The following is a 17,032-nucleotide window of genomic DNA, read 5'->3' on the forward strand; positions in this document are numbered from 1 at the left end:
CCTCTCCCGGGAGGCCTCCCTGGGCTCCCCGGCGTCAGGCCCCACGCCCGTCAGCGTGCCCAGCAGGCGGGGCCGAGAAGACCGTCCTACAGGGCTGTCCCCCTCGGGACTGGACGCTCCCGGCGGCCGAGGCCCTGCCCACGCCCGTGCGCGGAGCGGCGGGAACGCAGCAGGTGCCGGGGAGCCGCTCGCTCCCGCCGGCGGCCGTCCGCCCGGGCCTGCGGCTGGGTGCGGTGTCCAGACCCGGGGGTGGCGCTGGTTTCCGAGGGCGTCCGCGTGGCCAGGAGGCCCGCAGGTGGACGCCCGCCCACTGCGAACAGCGTCAAGTTGAAGGGCTCTGGACGCAGACCATGTCCCGGCCTCGCTCTGCGGCCTCTAGTCCGAACAGGGGCGACGTCACCGCTCACCCCGAGGCGCTGCCGTGCGTGAGGCTGGCGGGGGAGTCGGCCGAGCGCCAGGCCCACTTGGGGTCGGCTGTGTGAGCACCTGCGGGGGTGGGGCCCCAGGGCCCGCCCGGCTTCAGGCGCCGCGGCAGGTGGCCACTGAGGGCGTGCGGTTGCCCTGAGGGCTGAGAGGGAGCGTCCCAGAGTGCAGGGCAGCAAGGGCGCCCAGTGTCCAGCAGAGGGCCTGCCCGGCCCGAGGCCGGCGGGGCGGGAGGGAGCGGCTCAAGGGCGCTGGAGCAGCTGGCAATGCCAGACGCCTGCCTGGGGGCGGACCGAGCGGCCAGCTGCCTCGCTCGGGCCCGCAGCACCGGGTCCCTGGCCCTCGGCGGCTCTCCACGGGGCAGCTGCCTCCCGCTCCTCTGGCCATGCGGTGGCTGTGGCCGCTGGCCATCGCTCTCACCGTGGTGTCGGCCACGGGCAGCCACCGAACTGGGGTCCCGGAGCAGGTGGGCCGGCCCAAGAGAGGCACGGGGGATGAGGAGGCCAAGGGGGTGCAGCAGTACGTGCCCCAGGAGTGGGCCGAGTTCCCTCGGCCCATCCGCCCCGCTGGCCTGCAGCCCACCGGGCCCTCGGCGGCCACCAGCCGCGCCCCGGGCGAGGACGGAGACGCCCCCGGCGGCGGGCCGGAGCCGCGTGGCCCTGTGACGGGGGCGCCGGGCCAGAGGCTGCGGATGCAGAACCCCCTGTACCCGGTGACGGAGGGCTCCTACGGCGCCTACGCGGTGCTGCTGCTGGCGCTGCTGGTGTTTGCCGTGGGCATCGTGGGCAACCTGGCCGTCATGTGCGTGGTGTGGCACAGCTACCACCTGAAGAGCGCCTGGAACGCCATCCTGGCCAGCCTGGCGCTCTGGGACTTCCTGGTGCTCTTCTTCTGTCTGCCCATCGTGGTCTTCGACGAGCTCACCAAGCAGAGGCTGCTGGGGGCCGTGTCCTGCCGGGCGGTGCCCTTTCTGGAGGTGAGCGTCCGCGGGGCTCAGCGGGGGGCCAGGGCCGCCGGAGGGGGGGTGTGGGCCCCGACCCCAGGGCCCGGAGCTCGGCCTCAGTGCTTTCTCCCACACACCGGGCACTTGGGCCCGCAGGGAATGGCTCTGGGGGGGCCCCTGGGGAAGCAGGCCCTGGGGTGCGGGGCCCGGGCTCTGGCCCCGCCCGGCCTCCGCCGTGGGAGCTGCTCCAGGGGCCGTCCCTCCCCCACACTCTGCACGGCCGCAAGGGCCCTGCCCTTGGGGTGTCTCCTCCCCCTCCTGCCCCAGGCCGCTGCTCCTGCTTCCCCCCCATCACCCTGTCTCCCAAAGTGGCGTCCGGAGGGAGACAGACCCCCACGATCCTGCAGACTCCACAGGTCCGCCTGTGTACCCCCCAGCCATGAGTGGCCGGGGCTCCTGTCCTTAAGAGGCCCCTGCCCTCCTCCCCGCACCTCCCACGCTGAGACAAGCCCGTGGGTGTGGGTGGACACGGGCTCCATCAGGACAGAACCGCCGCCACACAGGCACCAGGGGGCCCCGGGCCTGCACGGGGGCAGGCAGGGGCCAGCAGCCTTTCAAGTCGGGGGTTGGGCCGAGAGCCACGTGTAACATGTTGACCCGCCTGGGGGTGGCGGGGGTGAAGGGTCAGAGCCAGGTGTCAGAACTCGGCTGCTGCCCCGGCTCTGTCCCTGGTCCCTGCGCCTCGGGGAGAGCTCCGTGTTCGCAGAGGTTCCCTGGGGCTCGGCCGCCGGCATGGCCCTTTCCGGCCCTCCCCACCCAGGGAGGCCCCCGGGGGGCCCTGAGGACCCCAGCCTGAGAGGAGACCCTGGAACTCGGGCCTTGGAGTCTGGGCGATGTGTGTGGTCAGCTCCCGGCCAGCAGGGCCCAGCAGGGGCGGCTGGACAGGACTTTGGAGCCCAGCAGACAAGAGCAGGGGCCGGGCCCCGCCCCTCCCGTGCGGAGTGACCTGCCAGGGAGTCGCTCGTCCTGCTCCGACCTCCGTGTCCTCGTCCGTGCACCGGGAGGACAGTCGCAGTGACCACCGCCTGAGCCCTTGAAGGGTCCCGCGGCGCTGGGGGTGGAGAGAGCTCAGTGGGTGGTGGCTGGTACCGGGGGTGACCCACGGAGGGGGCACACACAGGGCACCTGGTCCCCCGGCCCCGCCCTGGGTCCTCCTCGGCCACCCCCCTCCTTCTAGGGTGGGTGACAGGGACCAAGTTCCAGGCTGCTGGGCCCTTTGTGGGAGGGGGGTGGTCTCAGAATGACACCGGAGATGTTTTGTGAGACGCAGGGCGAGAGGAGAGGGCTGGGTGCCCCTGCCGGGGGTGGGGACGTCCCGTGCAGGAGGTCCAGGGACCGGTGCTCGCAGCTGGGGACCTGCTCCTGGGCCAGAGAGGGAAGAGGGCGGACAGCGGGCCCCCGAGCCCAGTCCCTGTGCGGTCTGCATCCCCGCCCTTCCTCCCCTCCAGCCGCTCTCTCCCCGGCGCCCTGGCACCCTCCTCTTGGCTCACAGGGCGGTGTTCCCGCGGGCACAGCGGCAGCCCCGGGGGGAGGGCGAGTTCCTGGCCCCACACAGCCAAGCCCGGCGTCTCTGGACAGGGTGAGCGTGAGCGTGTGCGTGTGCGCGAGTGTGTTTATCCATGTGTTTGTGAGCATGTGAGTGTGTGTGTTCATGAACGTGCGTGTGAGCGTGTGAGCGTGTGTGTGTGAGAATGAGCATGTTTGTGAGCACGCACATGTGAGTGTGTGTGTTTATGAGCATGAGTGTGTGTGCACGTGTATGAGTGTGTGAGCACATGAGTGTGAATGAGCATGTTTGTGAGCACGCACGTGTGAGTGTGTTTATGCATGTGTGAGCATATGAGGGTGTGCGTGTGAGTGTGTACGTGTGAGTGACCATGTCTGCGAGCAGGCGAGTGTGAGTGTGTGAGCTGTGCCACCCGAGACCACGCGTCCGCGTGCTGCGGGGGGGGGGGGAGGGCCTGCGGACCCCGGGCCGTCCAGGCCTTTGCGTCGACGCTCCGACTCGGCCATGGCGACCCCTTCCACGCCCCAGGAGCACGGGGCTCGGAGGGGTGCACACTCGGGCCCTGGCCCCCGGAGGCGCCAGGCCGTCGGGGCGTGGACCTTGCCGCCGCTCCTGCAGGTGTCGCAGCCTCTCCTGAAGGCGGCCGGTCGTGGGGTCCGGTGACACTGGGGAGGCCCTGGCGTCCGTGCCCGCGGGCTGTCACTGCGGCCCCTCGCACACGCCGCTCGCCCCCGGCCGCCGGGCCCCGGTCTGACCCGCGGCCCTCCGCCTCCCGTCTCTGCCAGGTCTGCTCCCTGGGCGTCACCACCTTCAGCCTCTGCGCCCTGGGCATCGACCGCTTCCATGTGGCCACCAGCACGCTGCCCAGGCTGCGGCCCGTCGAGCGGTGCCGGTCCATCCTGGCCAAGCTGGCCGTCATCTGGGTGGGCTCCGTGATGCTGGCCGCACCCGAGCTGCTGCTGTGGCAGCTGGCGCAGGAGCCGGGCCCCGCCGCCGGCGCCGTGGACACATGCGTCATGAAGCCTTCGGCCAGCCTGCCCGAGTCCCTCTACTCGCTGGTGATGACCTACCAGAACGCCCGCATGTGGTGGTACTTCGGCTGCTACTTCTGCCTGCCCGTCCTCTTCACCGTCGCCTGCCAGCTGGTCACCTGGCGCGTGCGGGGCCCGCCGGGGAGGCAGCCGGAGTGCCGGGCGGGCAAGCACGAGCCCTGCGAGCGCCAGCTCAACGCCACGGTGGTGGGCCTGGCTGCCGTGTACGCGCTGTGCACGCTGCCCGAGAGCGTCTGCAACGTCGTGCTGGCCTACCTGTCCCCCCAGCTGGCCCGCCACACCCTGGGCCTGCTGGGCCTGGTCACCCAGTTCTCCGCCTTCTTCAAGGGCGCCGCCACACCGGTGCTGCTGCTGTGCGTCTCCCGGCCGCTGGGCCAGGCCTTCCTGGACTGCTGCTGCTGCTGCTGCGCCGAGTGCGGTGAGGCGTGCAGCGCGCCCTCGGAGCCCGCGGCCGCCCCCGGCCCGGACGGCAAGGTCAAGACGGAGCTGTCCCCCTCCATCTACTTCCACAAGCCCAGGGAGTCGCCCCCGCTGCTGCCCCTGGGCACGCCCTGCTGAGGCCCGGCCCCGGGGGCCGCTGGGGGAGGGTCGAGAGAGGGCCCTGGGGTTTCCGTGCCCGGGGGGCTGGCCTTCCTGCCTGGCCTGCTGGCCGGAGGTGGACTGGGCCCCTCGGGCCGAGGTCTGGGCACGTCCGCGCCCCCTCCCCCAGCAGGGCCTTCCTGTCCTCGCCACGGGAGCACGGGGACTCCTGTGGGCCCTCAGCACCGCCCTTCTGGAAACACAGTCCCACCCGCGGGGGGCCCGGAGTGCGGCTGCTCCCCGCCCCGCCCCTCTGCCTGGGACCCTCGCACCCTTCAGGCGTGCCCCCTCGAGCGCCCCCTGCCCGCCCCCCCCCGTCCTGGAATGGGACCAGCCCCACTCAGCTCCTCTCTGGGCCTGACCCATCCCAGACTGGACCTTCCTCCGCCCGGCCCACCACTTCTCCCAGAAGCCTCTCCTTCCCTCCTCCTCCTCCCCCTCCCCCGGCGTGTCCCGGGTCCCCCGTCCCCACGCCCCCCCGCTAGGTGCTCCCCCGTAGCGGCCTTCCACGGAGAACAATAAACTAGGTAGAACACGCCGCCCGCCGCCGACTTCCTTGCGCCCCACCCACCCGGGGGGCCGGGCTCCGGACCCCCTCGGGCCCTTCCTGGCCTGTGGCTGGTGTCCCCCGCCAGCCCTGTGGCCCAGTGGCCACAGAGGGGCCATGTGGATGGGGGGCCGCGTGGATGGGGGGCCCCCGAGTCCTCCTCCGGGTCGGAGCCCAGCTGTCCCCGGGGAGTCAAGGGCTGCCAGCTCTGTCCTCGGCTCCCCTCTGCACAAAGCTCCGTGTGAGGGGCGCCAGCAGCCGTGCCCCCGGGAGCCCCCGGTGTCCCGCCTCTGCCTCTGAGAGCCCCTGTTGTTGTCGCTTAGGACAACTGTGCTGCAGCTGCGTGCCCCCCGTCCCTCCCCCCTCCCTCCTCCCAGCGCCCTGCAGCCCCTCCCGCCAGTCCTGCCTGGGCACCCCACCTCCTCGGGGGGCCTTGGCCCTGTCTGGGCCTGGCGGACCGGCACCAGGGACGCCAGGAGGGCCACTCAGCCCAGGCCACCCACCACTCGCTGCCCCAGCCACTGGGCTGCCTTCGGACCAGGGCCTGCTGGCGGTCTGCCCACAGGGCCCAACCGAGGCCTTCTCGGGGGGACCCTGGGCCCCCTCTCCCTGGCCTGCCCCTCCCACACCCCTTGGCCTCAGCCTGCCCTGGGCCTAGGCCTCCCCCCACCCAGCTCTCCCGGGCATCTTAGCAGCCTTGTTCTCGTTCCCTGGCACCCTCCCCGGGCGGCGATGCGGCCGGGGGCGGGAGGCTGTTGCCGGGTGACGGCTGCCTAGCGCACACCCTCGCTGGGGGGACACCCACCCCTCGCTCAGTGGACCTGTTGCCACAGCGACCACTGCCCCAGCTTTGTCTGTAGGAACTTAGGATGGGGGGCAGGCTGGACGAGGGGCATCCCCTCCCCCACCCCATCCTGGATGCCCAGTGAGGGGGAGGGGCCACGGGTGAGCCGAGGTGAAGTCTGGGCACCGGGCAGGGCTGCGGACGGAGGGCGGGGGCCGGGCGGGGGGTGCCCCTCGGCATCCTGTTTGGGGGGTCTCTTCCTCATGTTGGCCGGCCGGCCAGCTCCATGCCCAGTGGGTGGTGGGGCTCTGAGGCCCTACCGAGGCCACCAGCCACCAGCGCCACCCCCACTGGCCAGCGCAGACGCCCGCAGAGCCCGCCAGCGGGCCAGCCAGGCCTTGGGAAAGAGCCATTGTCCCCCCGCCCAGCCCGGCTGGGGGACAATGTGGCCTTTGTCGCTCGGGGTCCCAGGCTTGGCCGTGGTGGGCGGTGGGCCTGAGCCGGGCATGGACCCCCGCCCTCCGCGGGGCCGGCTGCTGGAGGGCAGCCCTCGGGCCCGGGGTTGGTGGAGGGGAGCCGTGCGGGACCTTGCGCTTTGCGGTGGCGGTCGCCTCACGGCAGTCATGGATGTCCCCTCGCGGCCTCGCCCTCCCCAGGGCTGGTCGCCACAAGGGGACGTGGGGGGGGGGCGCTGAGAGCAGCTGCCTTCCCTTCGAGAGCCCCGCTCTGCAGGGCTGAGCTGGCCAGGCCCCCGCAGCCCTCGCTCCTCGGGTGCGGGCGGGGACCCCGGGACCCCCCCAAGGACAGCGGCTCACACGGTGCTCCTCCCCTCCCCGTCCAGCGTCGAGAGCGCCGTGCACGGCCAGGTCAGGGCCCCGCCGCCTGTCCTGTCTGTGGCCCCTCCCACACCGCCCCCTCCCCGGGGCTGGGGGGAACGCAGGACCCAAGAAAGGCGGTTCCCTGACCTGCTCCCCCGGCTCCAGGCCAGGGGCAGGGCCTGTCACCAGGGAGGGCAGGGGGCAGCCTGACCCCCCCCCTCCAACCTCTTCATGGGGGTGCAGGGTGCACTGGGAAATCACTGAGTCCTGTGGACCAAATCCCACCCAGACCCTCCCTGAACGCCTCTGGTGGTGGTGAGCGCCTCCGTCTGCATCCTCCCCCCCTGCCCCCCCCCCCCGGAAGGAGGAAGCCCCGGATGCCGGGGAGATGGAGCTCTGGGGAGGGCTGGCGGAGCTGGGAGCCGCCAGGGCCGCCCAGGCCCAGGGCCCGCCGGCCTGGGGAGCAGCGTGGCTCCACCTCCCTGCGGGGGCAGGTGAGGGGGTCTCCCTGGAGGGGCCGGTGAGGGGTCCCCGTGTGCTGCGTGCAATGCGGATGCGCCGGCTCCACTTCCAGGGTGAAGGGGGGGCTGGGGGAGGTGGAGCAGTGGGGGCGGAGCTTTGCTGTGAAACTGGGTCAAGATGGCCTCGGATTTGGGTGAGCAGGGCCAGCGGCTGTGAGCGGGGAGGAGGGCTCACAGGTGCCGGTGGGCAGGAAGACGCTGGAAGTGGGCAGGGGGGTAAGCGCACAGCCCCTCCCTGGAAACCAGCAGCCGGGAAGGGAGGCCACCAGGCTCCGCCCTGCGGACAGTGGGCTGGCTCCAGGCGGGCCGTGGGGACGGAGAGCTGGCTGCAGGTGAGGTCCTGGCTGTAAGGAAACGAGGCCCACCCCCCAGCCACGACTTCCCAGGCCCTGGGCAGTCCCTTCCGCAGCTCAAGTGGCACTGACAGCTGTAAGCTCCCAGCTGGGACCACAAGGTCCGACCGGAGACGGAGGAGGCTGGCGAGGGCCCGGCACGCACGAGTGGGCGCCCTGTGAGACCCGCGCCCTGTGAGGTGCCTCTGGGCCCCCTGTGACTGTGTGGCCCCGTCTCTGCGGCTGCTGCCGCCGCCTGCGGAGGCGCCACGGCCCCGGCCCCGGCCAGCCCCTCACGCGCTCTGAGGAGGAAGGGCGGGCACCACACACTCCCGGCACAAAATTGCTAATTTATTCGTGTTGTTAGGAGGCAAAAAAATGTACAGTTACAAGAATCGTTCTCCAAACAGAGGTTAAGAATGAGCTGAAAAGTATAAAAAAAAGAAGGAGGACCGTCACTTTACAAATCATTAAATTAAATAGACGAGCAAACACGAAACCCAGAGAGCCGCGCCCCTGCGGAGTCCTGTCCTCGCGTGACTGCGAGGTGAGGACAGAAAAGCAGGGCACCGGGGCGGGGTGGGGGGCCCCCACACGGGCGCTGGGCTCCTGCCCCTGGGGCCTGCCGGTCCGGGGCAGCTGGCTGCGCTGGGGCCCTACGAGGCTGGGGCGGGAGGGGCTCGTCCGGGACTCTGCCAGCCTGTGACATGCGAGCAGGGACAGCCAGAGCAGGAGGTGGGGCCGCCCAGGACACGGGATGGCCGCCGGTGCCCAGGCTGGCCCCTGCCTGGAGCCCCGGCCCCCACCCCCCCGCCCTGGCCCTGCCCTGAGCCAGCCCGCACCCCACCTCCCCGCCAGGCCGCCCCTCCCAGACCCCCACTGGCCCCTGCAGCATCGAATGGTCGATTTTAGTCTTTGCTTAAATTAAAAAATTAAAATATATATACATATATATACTGTACACACAGGACAATAACAGAAGAGTGTGGGACAGGGCAGGGCGGGAGGGGGACCGGGCAGGGGCAGGAGACAGGGGGCGGGGCCACGGCTGGGGGGAGGGGAGGAAGCAGGGCAGGTGCGGGGACCTCGGGACAGGGGCGGGGGGGCGCGGTTAGGGGACCAGAAGGGCGCGATTTATTTTACAGTAAAAACAGGAGTTCAAACCTCAGCAGAACAGGGCTCTCGGGTGCCCGGAGGGCCCCTCCCCACACCAGTGACGAGGGGGGACTTGGGGGAGGGGGAGCAGGTGGGCGGGGAGCTCGGCTTCAGGTCCGGAGGGGGGTCGCTGGTCCGAGGGGCGGGGCCGCGCTCTCAGCTCCGCCGAGACTTCGAGTGTTGGATAAGCCACTGTAGGGTGATGTCTGGGCGGGGACAAGGGAAGGGTGACAGGGCATGCGGGGCTGGGCCTGGGGGGGCCCCTCCCCCCCCAGCAACACCGCGGGGAGCGACTCGGGAGCCCAGGGCTCCCCACGCTGCGGCCCGGACCCACCCTCAGGCCACCGGAGCCCAGAGCCGGAGGCTGCGAAGGGCCCCAGGTGGGAGGCGGGGCGTCACAGCGCAGGCGGGTCCCGGGGAGCGCCCTGTCGGACCCTGGGGTGTTCCAGGTGGGGCGGCCAGGCCCAGGGCGGGGCCCTCTGCCTGAGGCCACACGGGAGTGGCCGGCAGAGCTGGGAAGGTGCTCGGGATGGGGGCCTCCCCCAGGAGAACCTCGGCCGGGGGGGAGGCTTTGGGAGCCACAGGCTGAACTGCCCCCCACCCCCTACTGCCCAGGACACCCGCAACCCCCAAACCCACGCACCGATGTTGTCTTTTTCTTTGCAGGAGATGGAGTAGCAGCAGATCTCACGATCCTGGATGGCAGATAGATTCCTGGGGAGGGGGGAACCGGAGAGGAATCTGCGCGGGGCCTGGGGTGGGGCCCGAGCGCGAGGCTCCCGGGCAGGTGGGCTCTGCTGCCCCCGTGCGGCCGGCGCCGAGAGCAGACCCGTGCTGGGGAGCAGCCCAGGGGTTTGGAGAGCGAGGGGGCAGGCAGGGACAAGTCCCCAGACTCACATTTTCTCAATGAGCTCCTTCTCATCCAGCGCCCCGGGGAGGTCTCGCTTGTTTCCCAGGACCAAGACCTGCGGAGGAGGGAGGGCCCGGGTTCAGGGCGGGGGACCGGCTTCTGCCCGCCCCCCTGCGTGTCCTCAGCGCGCGCATGTGCACCAGGGGGTCCCCGCGGCTGACCGGGATCCCCTGCAGCTGGGGCTTGTCCAGCAGGTTGTGCAGCTCGTTCTTGGAGGCCTCGATCTTCTCCTGGTCAGCGGCGTCCACCATGTACCTGCGGGAGGCGGCGGGACAGCGCATGAAGGCGGGACGGGAGCTGCGGCCTGGCGGGGGCCCCGGGCGCATTTCCTGGGTGGACGGAGGTGAAACCTGCAGGCACTCCTGGGCCTCGGTGTCCCGTGCCCTGAAGTCCCCCCGCGGGGCTAAGCTCGGGCCTTCAGGGTCAGCGGGGAGACCCCCCCACCCCGCCCAGAGCGACCCGCTGAGGCCTTCGCGGGAAGACCCGTCGGGTCGGGGAACAGAGCCAGGGCAGGCCCCGCTGTCCTGCTCTAAGCAGTCAGGTCACAGAGAGCGGGGACTCAACTTGTGTTTGGGCGTCTGCACACAGAGTGTGCACATCACTTTTAAAAAGCCGGGGAATGAACCCTTTAAACCACACAAAACTCAGGCCAGTGGGGGGGGGGTGGGGGATGGGGGGGCGCGGGGAGGCCGTGAGGAGGGTCGCACAGGCGCCCCCAGCAGGTGAGCGCCCTGCGGAGCAGCGGCAGGCCAGGCCGAGGCGGCAGCTGGTCACGCAGGGGATCACCTCTAACCAGCTCTGAGTCTGGGGCCTCTGGGGGGCGGGGCCTCTGGGGGGCGGGGCCGGCCGGGGAGGCGGGGCCGCGACCCGCGCGCACTCACACGATGGCGCTCACGCCGCGGCAGTAGCGCTCCCACATGCTGCGGAAACGGGGCTGTCCCCCGATGTCCCAGAGCTGCGCAAGAAGAGGGGGCCGCGGTCTCAGCAGCGGGCAGGCAACCAGAACCTCTTGCCTCCCAGGCACCGCCGCCCCCTCCGCCCCCGACCCCGCCATGGCCTGCAGAGGCTCCCCGCTCCCACCCTCCCCTCCCTCCCCGCTACCTTGATGGTCACGTTCCCCTTGGTGATCTTGCGCATGTTGAACCCCACCGTGGGGATCATGTCCTCGTTGAACTGTCCCGACTGGAGGGAGAAGCGAGAATCGGAAAAGGGGCAAAAGTCGACCAGACCCCGCGCACCTCCCAGGTGGCAGCCTGCGAGCGCCACGCAGAGGCCGGGTCCGAGCGCCTCTGGCGTCCCCCTGCGGGTCTCCGGGGCCAGCTCGGGAGCGTCGCAGGCACCCGCCCCCCATCCTGGAGGTCTCCCGTGACCAAGGGCCTCTCTGCACAGACCCACAACGAGCTCTTCCGGAGCTCCGAGCCGGCTCCCCCATTGCAACAGTCCCCTGCCAGCCGCAGAGCCCTGAAGAGGCCGCAGGAAGCGGTCAGGGGTCTCCAGGGCAGCACGCGCGTTTTGGGGGGTAATCCAGCCACCCCCAAATGCAGTGCCCACCCAGCACTTTCTGGACTGTCCCTGGTCCTGCACCTCTGCCCTACCCTGCACTTGTGAGGACGGACCCCCACGCCCTGGGTGGCCCGCGACTGCGCACGCCCCTGCCCAACCACACCCACGGCCTCGGTAAGTGTTGCTGAGCCATGAGGACTTGACTGTGCGTCTACTCCCCAGCACCCATTTTCAAACCCTAATACTTTCCGTTTCTCCTCTGTAAATTGTCTCCGAGATCTCTGGAGTGTGTTCCCAAGTAGCCAGAGGCCTCGACTGAGGGCAGACCAAACTCAGGGTCATGTCCAGGTCTCACAGAGGAACACAGACTTAACCTGGTCCCTGAGGGCGACAGACCCTGCTTTCCTCCATCGGGGGGGCAGGAGTGAGCCATCTCGGGCCCCAGGGAGAGGCCGGGGTTCTGACCATTATTAGCAAGGTGCCCAGGGGCGGCCGACCCGGGGCCCAGGCGGGCTGTGAGTGCGGCCCAGCACAAAATTGCACATTTACTAAACACATTATGAGATGTTTTTGTGATTACGTGTCGCAGTGTATCTAACGTGCGGCCCAAGACAACCCTTCCTCTTTCGGCGTGGCCCATAGACACCCAAAGCCTGGACACCCTTGGCAGGAGATGGGGTGTCTTCCTCCGAGCTGTGCGACTGCCCCCTGACCGAGACTGAGGCCCCTCTGACCGAGAGCACCCAGATCCCCGGTGACCTGCAGGAACCCCCACCCCGTTCAGGCCCTCAGATGGGAGGCCGGGAGCCCAGGACTCCCGTTCCAGATGGGACCGAGGGCCGGGGGACCCCCACACCCCCCCCCCGGCACCGCGCAAGCTGTGTGCTCATGCTTCTGCCCGTGTGTGTGGTCTCGGGGGAAAGGGCATCCAAGCTCTGTCTGATGTCAAGAGGTCAAGAGCCTCCCCAGGTCAGGAGTCCCCGAGGAAAGGCGGGGCCCCAAGGGGCTGCTCCTTTTCTGGCGGAGTAGAGACAGCCACTCGAGCCCCAGCGGGGCGCCTGCCGGGGTGGGGGCAGGCGTCTGCGGGACCAGTGTCCACTCCACCCCCATCCTGGCTGGTGGGGACATCGAGCCCAGGCACTGGTGACCTGCCGTCCTGCAGGAGGTGGGGCAGGACGCCCGAGCCTCCGGGCCTCAGGGTCTCCTGCTAGGACAGGGTGTCCAAGTCATTGTGGCCGGGGGCCACAGCAGCCTGGCGGCTGCCTTCCAAGGGCCGAATGCGATTTCAGGACTGCGTAGATGTAACTGCTCCCTAACCAGGGGCAAGGGGCCGGGCGCTGCCGCCGGGTCGAAACAAGGGCCCGGCCGGGTAAAACCAGGTGGAGGGCATGGTCTTGTGTTTGCCACCTGTGCCCTATGACGTGGGGACAGGGCTTCTGTTCCCAAGCTGGCGGGCGAGGGTCACACAAGCCTGGATGTGGTGGATACGGCACGAGGACCCGTCACCGCTCCCCGGGAACCAGGGGACCCTCAGGGCCCCTGTGCGATGGAAAGCCCAGCCTGGGCGCTGTGACCTCGGGCCAACAGGGTGCCCAGAGCACCTGCCGGCTGCCAGTGCAGCTGTGAACCGCGCTGACCAGGACCCTGTGCAGACTTCCTGTCCGTGCTCACGCCTCCCGATCTCCCAAGTTCCTTTCTGAAGGTCAGGAGCAGCCCCGGCTGCTGTGGCTCAGTGGGCTGAGCGCCCGCCTGCGAACCGAAAGGTTACCGGTTGGATTCCGGGTTGGGGCACCTGCCTGGGTTGTGGCCCCCAGTGGGGGGGCCTACAAGAGACAGCCAACCAATGTTTCTCCCCCTCTCTTTCTCCCTCCCTTCCCCTGTCTCTAAAAATAAATAACTATCATCTTAAAAAAAAAAAAAGAAGTTACCTGCGGTTGGTCAACCACAGTCCAAAAATATTAAGTGGAAAATTCCAGGAACACACAGTTCATAAGTTTAAAGTGCGCACCATTCTGAGCAGCGCGATGGAATCTCGCACCACCCCACTTGTCCCGCCGGCCGAGCTGTGACGGCCGAGCTGTGAATCACCGCTTTGTCCGGTCCCCACACACACGCACGCGCAGGACAATGAGACAGTTTGTGAGCGAGAGACCGCATCCCGCAACTCTGATTTAGGTACGTTGTTACAACGGTTCGGTTTTGTTACCAGTCGTTGTTGTTAGTCTCTCGCTGTGTCCGGTTTACAAAGTAAACTTTGGCGCAGGGTTGTTCCGTGCTATCCCCGGTGTCGGGCACTCACGGGGGCCTGGGCTCGTTTCCCCCACAGAGAAGGGGAGACCACTGTGGGCCTGAGGCCGGCCAGTCCACCCCCTTGTCTCCAGCCCGAAGCCCCTCCGGCCCTTCCACGGTGGGTCAGCTCCAGCTCTCCCCCAGTGCCCCTTCCCGTGACTCCCACCCCAAGGCACACCTTTAACCATCTGAGAACCGCCCTCTCCCCTCCCTCGGGCAAAACACCGCCTCCGTTCTAGCAGCACACCTTTTCGGAACTCAAAGATGAGCGTTAGGTTCCTAGAAACACTGTCTCTGATTCTTTCCCAGCTGGTCGCACCAGCTGGACCCCTCACCTCGGTTTGCCTTTGCAGACCTCCCGGGGTGAGAAAAACCAGGTGGACAAGAAGCGGAGACAAGCGCTTGGGAGGAGACACTGAGGACATCGCTGCTGGGCTGGGTCCCAGTCTCCGCTTCCCTCGGAATGACCCTCTCTGGAGGGAGTGCTCGGGGTGTGGGGCGTGCGTGCGGGGTGTGGGGGGCCCTGGAGGGCCTAGGCCCCGAGCGATCCTGACCCACAGCCCCTCGCAGCCCGGGGGTGGCTCCCCAAAGGGACACTCGCTTGCATGCTGGGACTTGTGCACTGAAGGACACATTTCATATCAGAAGGGGGAGGCCCATGCTGGGGGGGGCCGTGCCTGCACCTCCCGGCACCCGACCCTGACAGAGGAACCTGCTGCGGTCGAATTCTGCCCCCGCCCCCGCCCCGCCCCGGCACCCCAGGCTCTGGGCGCGACGCTGGCCCTTCGGACGCCCTTCGGACCAGGAGACAGAGACCGCTGGGGTGCCCTCGGAGGCCGGTCCGGGGCCCGGGAGCACGGCTTCCGTGATGCTGCGCGCAAAGGTCCCCGGGGACACCCAGGCTCAGCCTCTAGGGCGGCAGCCACTCACTTCCCCTCTCGGCCATACCCTGGAGACGTCTCCTGGAGACGAACCCTGGCTACGAACGCCGGGAAGCCGTGCCACCCGGGCCTGGGGGATCCGGGTCCGGCCCTGCACTCCCGCTCACGGAGCCCGGGGCCCAGGTCTGAGCCAAGTGTAACCAGTGGTGTCCGGCCCCAGGGCCCGAGGCTGGGTGGACAGGAACTCAGGAACCATGGTGCCCAGACAGCCAGCTCGGGCCTGAAGGTCCTGCCCAGACACCGCTCTGCTGCCACGCAGAGTCTGAGGAAGGCAGCTGGCGCCAGGACGTGGGGCCCCAGGGTGCCCGCTCCTCCAGCCTCTGGTCTTGGGGAACGCTTCTTCCAGGGACCTGTCAAGCAGGCTGGCTGGCCGGCCACACTTCTGTGCTGACCTACCTCATCGGCATTCCTGGCCAGTCTCCGGCCAGTCCACAATTCTGATGGTCCCCAGCATGGGGACACGGGGGCCGGGACCAGGTCCCAACCTTCCCGCGCCCCCAGCTGGACCCAGCGGGGCTGGGCCACGCAGGCCGCAGCCTGGGCCCCCACACCGCAGGGCTCATCTTCCCCTTTTCTCCGGAGACAGAGGCTTTAACCCCTGCCGCACCGCTGCCCGGGCACCGAGCCTCCCAATCTCCCACCCCCGTCCTGACTGCGGGGGGCCAGCGGGGCCACGGCCTCCCAGGCCCCAGAGTGGGCAGCGCCCCTCTGGCTCATCCCTGGCCCCTAGCACCTCCTCCTGCAACTTCTGAGCCAGGCGGGGCCTCCAAACTCCCTTCACGATGCCCTCCTCCCGGACACCCCCGGACGCGCCCCTTGCCGAGGGCGTCCTGGGACCGGACTCTGGGCTCCAGCCCAGGGCCTCAGCTGCCGATTCCACTAACCCCGGGGACACCTCCCCTCCCCCTCAGCAGCGCCCCGGCTTCCTCTTCCGGCAAGAAGGGGTTAAAGCATCAGGGTGCGGCTGGCCCAGGCCCCCTCCCAAGGCCCTGCGGCCACCGGGTCGGCGCGCTGGGTGGGCAGGCCCAGCGCTTTCGCCCCGTCATGCCCCCTTGCGCGGGGGGTGGAAAGGCCGTCGCGCCGGGCGGGGGATCCCTCCGGCCTCGTGACCCCTCGGGGCCGCAGGTCCCGGGCACCAGCCTTGTCCCTGGTCCCCCGCCCCTGCCGTGCCATCCGGGCCGGGCGGGAGCGCGGATGGCGCGCCCCCGGGTCCCCGCGGGCCGTGCTAGGCCCCAGGCGCCGGGCCGCTCCTCCCCGCGGCACCTGGCTGGGCCGGGCGGCGACCGGCCGCCCCCTCCACCGGCGCGGCAGGCGGGCACAGGCCGACCTCCGCGCCCCGCGCCCCGTACCGCGATCACGTTGACGAAGGTGGTCTTGCCCGAATACTGCAGCCCGACCAGCGTGAGCTCCATCTCCTCCTTCCAGAACAGGGCCTTGAACCAGTCCAGCAGCTTGTTGAACAAAGCGATCATGGTCGCTGCTCTCGCGCTCGGCCAGAGCGGCCTCGGTGCGCCGGGTCCGCGGGGGTGCGCGGGGCTCGGGCGCGGGGCGACTCGCGGCCGGATCCGCTCGCTGCTGGGTGTGGCCTCGGCGCCTCCTCCGCCGCCGCCCCCCGCGCTCCCGGAGCCGAGCCGGGGCCGTGTCCTGCTCGCGCCCGAGCGCGCGCGCCTTCTGCCGGAGCGGGGCCGGGGCGGGGTGCGCGGGGAGCGCGGGGCCCTCGGGCTGCGGCGTCCGGGCCGCTCGGGGAGGGAGGACTCGGTTTATTCGTCCCCTTCCCGCGCGGCCGCGCCCGACTGGCACCTCCTTCCTTCCTGAGGGGTGGTGGGCCCGGGCACGTGAGGTCCCCAGAAAGCGGGAGCACGTGACGGGGGCGGAGAGGGTGCCTCACCCACTTCCCAGGACACGGGGACCGGGCCTCTGTGGCGGGGGCCGCGGGGGCTTTGTTCCCGCATCCCGGCCTGCGAGCGTCCCGGGGCGCGTCCCCTCCCCTGGCGCGGGCCCAGCAGGGGTCACACGGGGGTTGGGTGTTTCCGAGGCATCTTGTTTTGTTCACAGCTCACCCAGAACCACTTGTGTGGGGCCATCTGGCCCAAGGTGTGGATGTTTGAGGTCGGTGCTGATTTCTTTTCTAATATCACCATGATACTTAGGAAAAAATCATGCGGGGGGGGCGGTGTACAGTGAGAAAGGCTGGCAGCAAGTGAAAAAGTGGCCTGTTTGGGTGAAAGCCGAAGTTTCTTCCCAGAGTCCTGCCAGGACGCCCCTGGGCCTCTGGGGGCCCAGCCCAACCCCAGGGCTGCCGCACCCAGCGGTCCCAGGCTCCCGGCCACCCCCGCCCCCTGCCAGGTGCTCCCACATGCAGGCCACTCCAGTCAAAGGTGCATAAGCTGCCGTCGGCCATCTGTCACTCCCGCTGCAGAGGGCCCCAGAGGAGCAGGCATCGGCCCGTGGGAGCCCCGGCCCCGGTCCAGCACAGCATTCTGGGGGCACAAGCATCACCTCCCTGGACTCCGCCCTGCATGGGCCCCTCTCTAGCTCGCCGGGTGCACGCCGCCCATTTCCTATACTGACGCGGTTTCACTCCGTGCACGTGTCCCCGGGAGGGCCAGGAAAGTCCCTGGACAGCCGCGGCCTGCCCTGGTCTGCGGCTTCCCTTTCTCTGTGCTGC

At 69.6% G+C, this 17,032-nt stretch overlaps 2 protein-coding genes across 2 annotated transcripts; one reads left to right on the top strand and one right to left on the bottom strand.

Moving 5' to 3' along the window:
• The first annotated feature begins 710 nt into the window (after positions 1-710).
• On the top strand, positions 711-5,022 carry GPR37L1 (G protein-coupled receptor 37 like 1). Its single transcript, XM_045816457.1, has 2 exons — positions 711-1,399; positions 3,719-5,022. The coding sequence occupies exons 1-2, from the start codon at positions 809-811 to the stop codon at positions 4,541-4,543; spliced, it is 1,416 nt and encodes a 471-aa protein (XP_045672413.1). The 5' UTR covers positions 711-808; the 3' UTR covers positions 4,544-5,022.
• A 3,632-nt stretch (positions 5,023-8,654) lies between these two features.
• Positions 8,655-16,178, bottom strand: ARL8A (ADP ribosylation factor like GTPase 8A). The gene is made up of 7 exons (XM_045861335.1): positions 15,714-16,178; positions 10,733-10,813; positions 10,513-10,586; positions 9,793-9,886; positions 9,619-9,686; positions 9,365-9,435; positions 8,655-8,927 (listed from the first exon to the last, which is right to left on the bottom strand). Exons 1-7 carry the CDS (start codon positions 15,834-15,836, stop codon positions 8,878-8,880), a joined length of 561 nt encoding a protein of 186 aa, XP_045717291.1. The 5' UTR covers positions 15,837-16,178; the 3' UTR covers positions 8,655-8,877.
• Between the last annotated feature and the right edge of the window lie 854 nt (positions 16,179-17,032).

Source organism: Phyllostomus hastatus, unplaced genomic scaffold (assembly GCF_019186645.2).
Source record: "Phyllostomus hastatus isolate PE091 unplaced genomic scaffold, TTU_PhHast_1.1 phas_contig_148, whole genome shotgun sequence".
Classification (NCBI taxonomy): domain Eukaryota; kingdom Metazoa; phylum Chordata; class Mammalia; order Chiroptera; family Phyllostomidae; genus Phyllostomus; species Phyllostomus hastatus.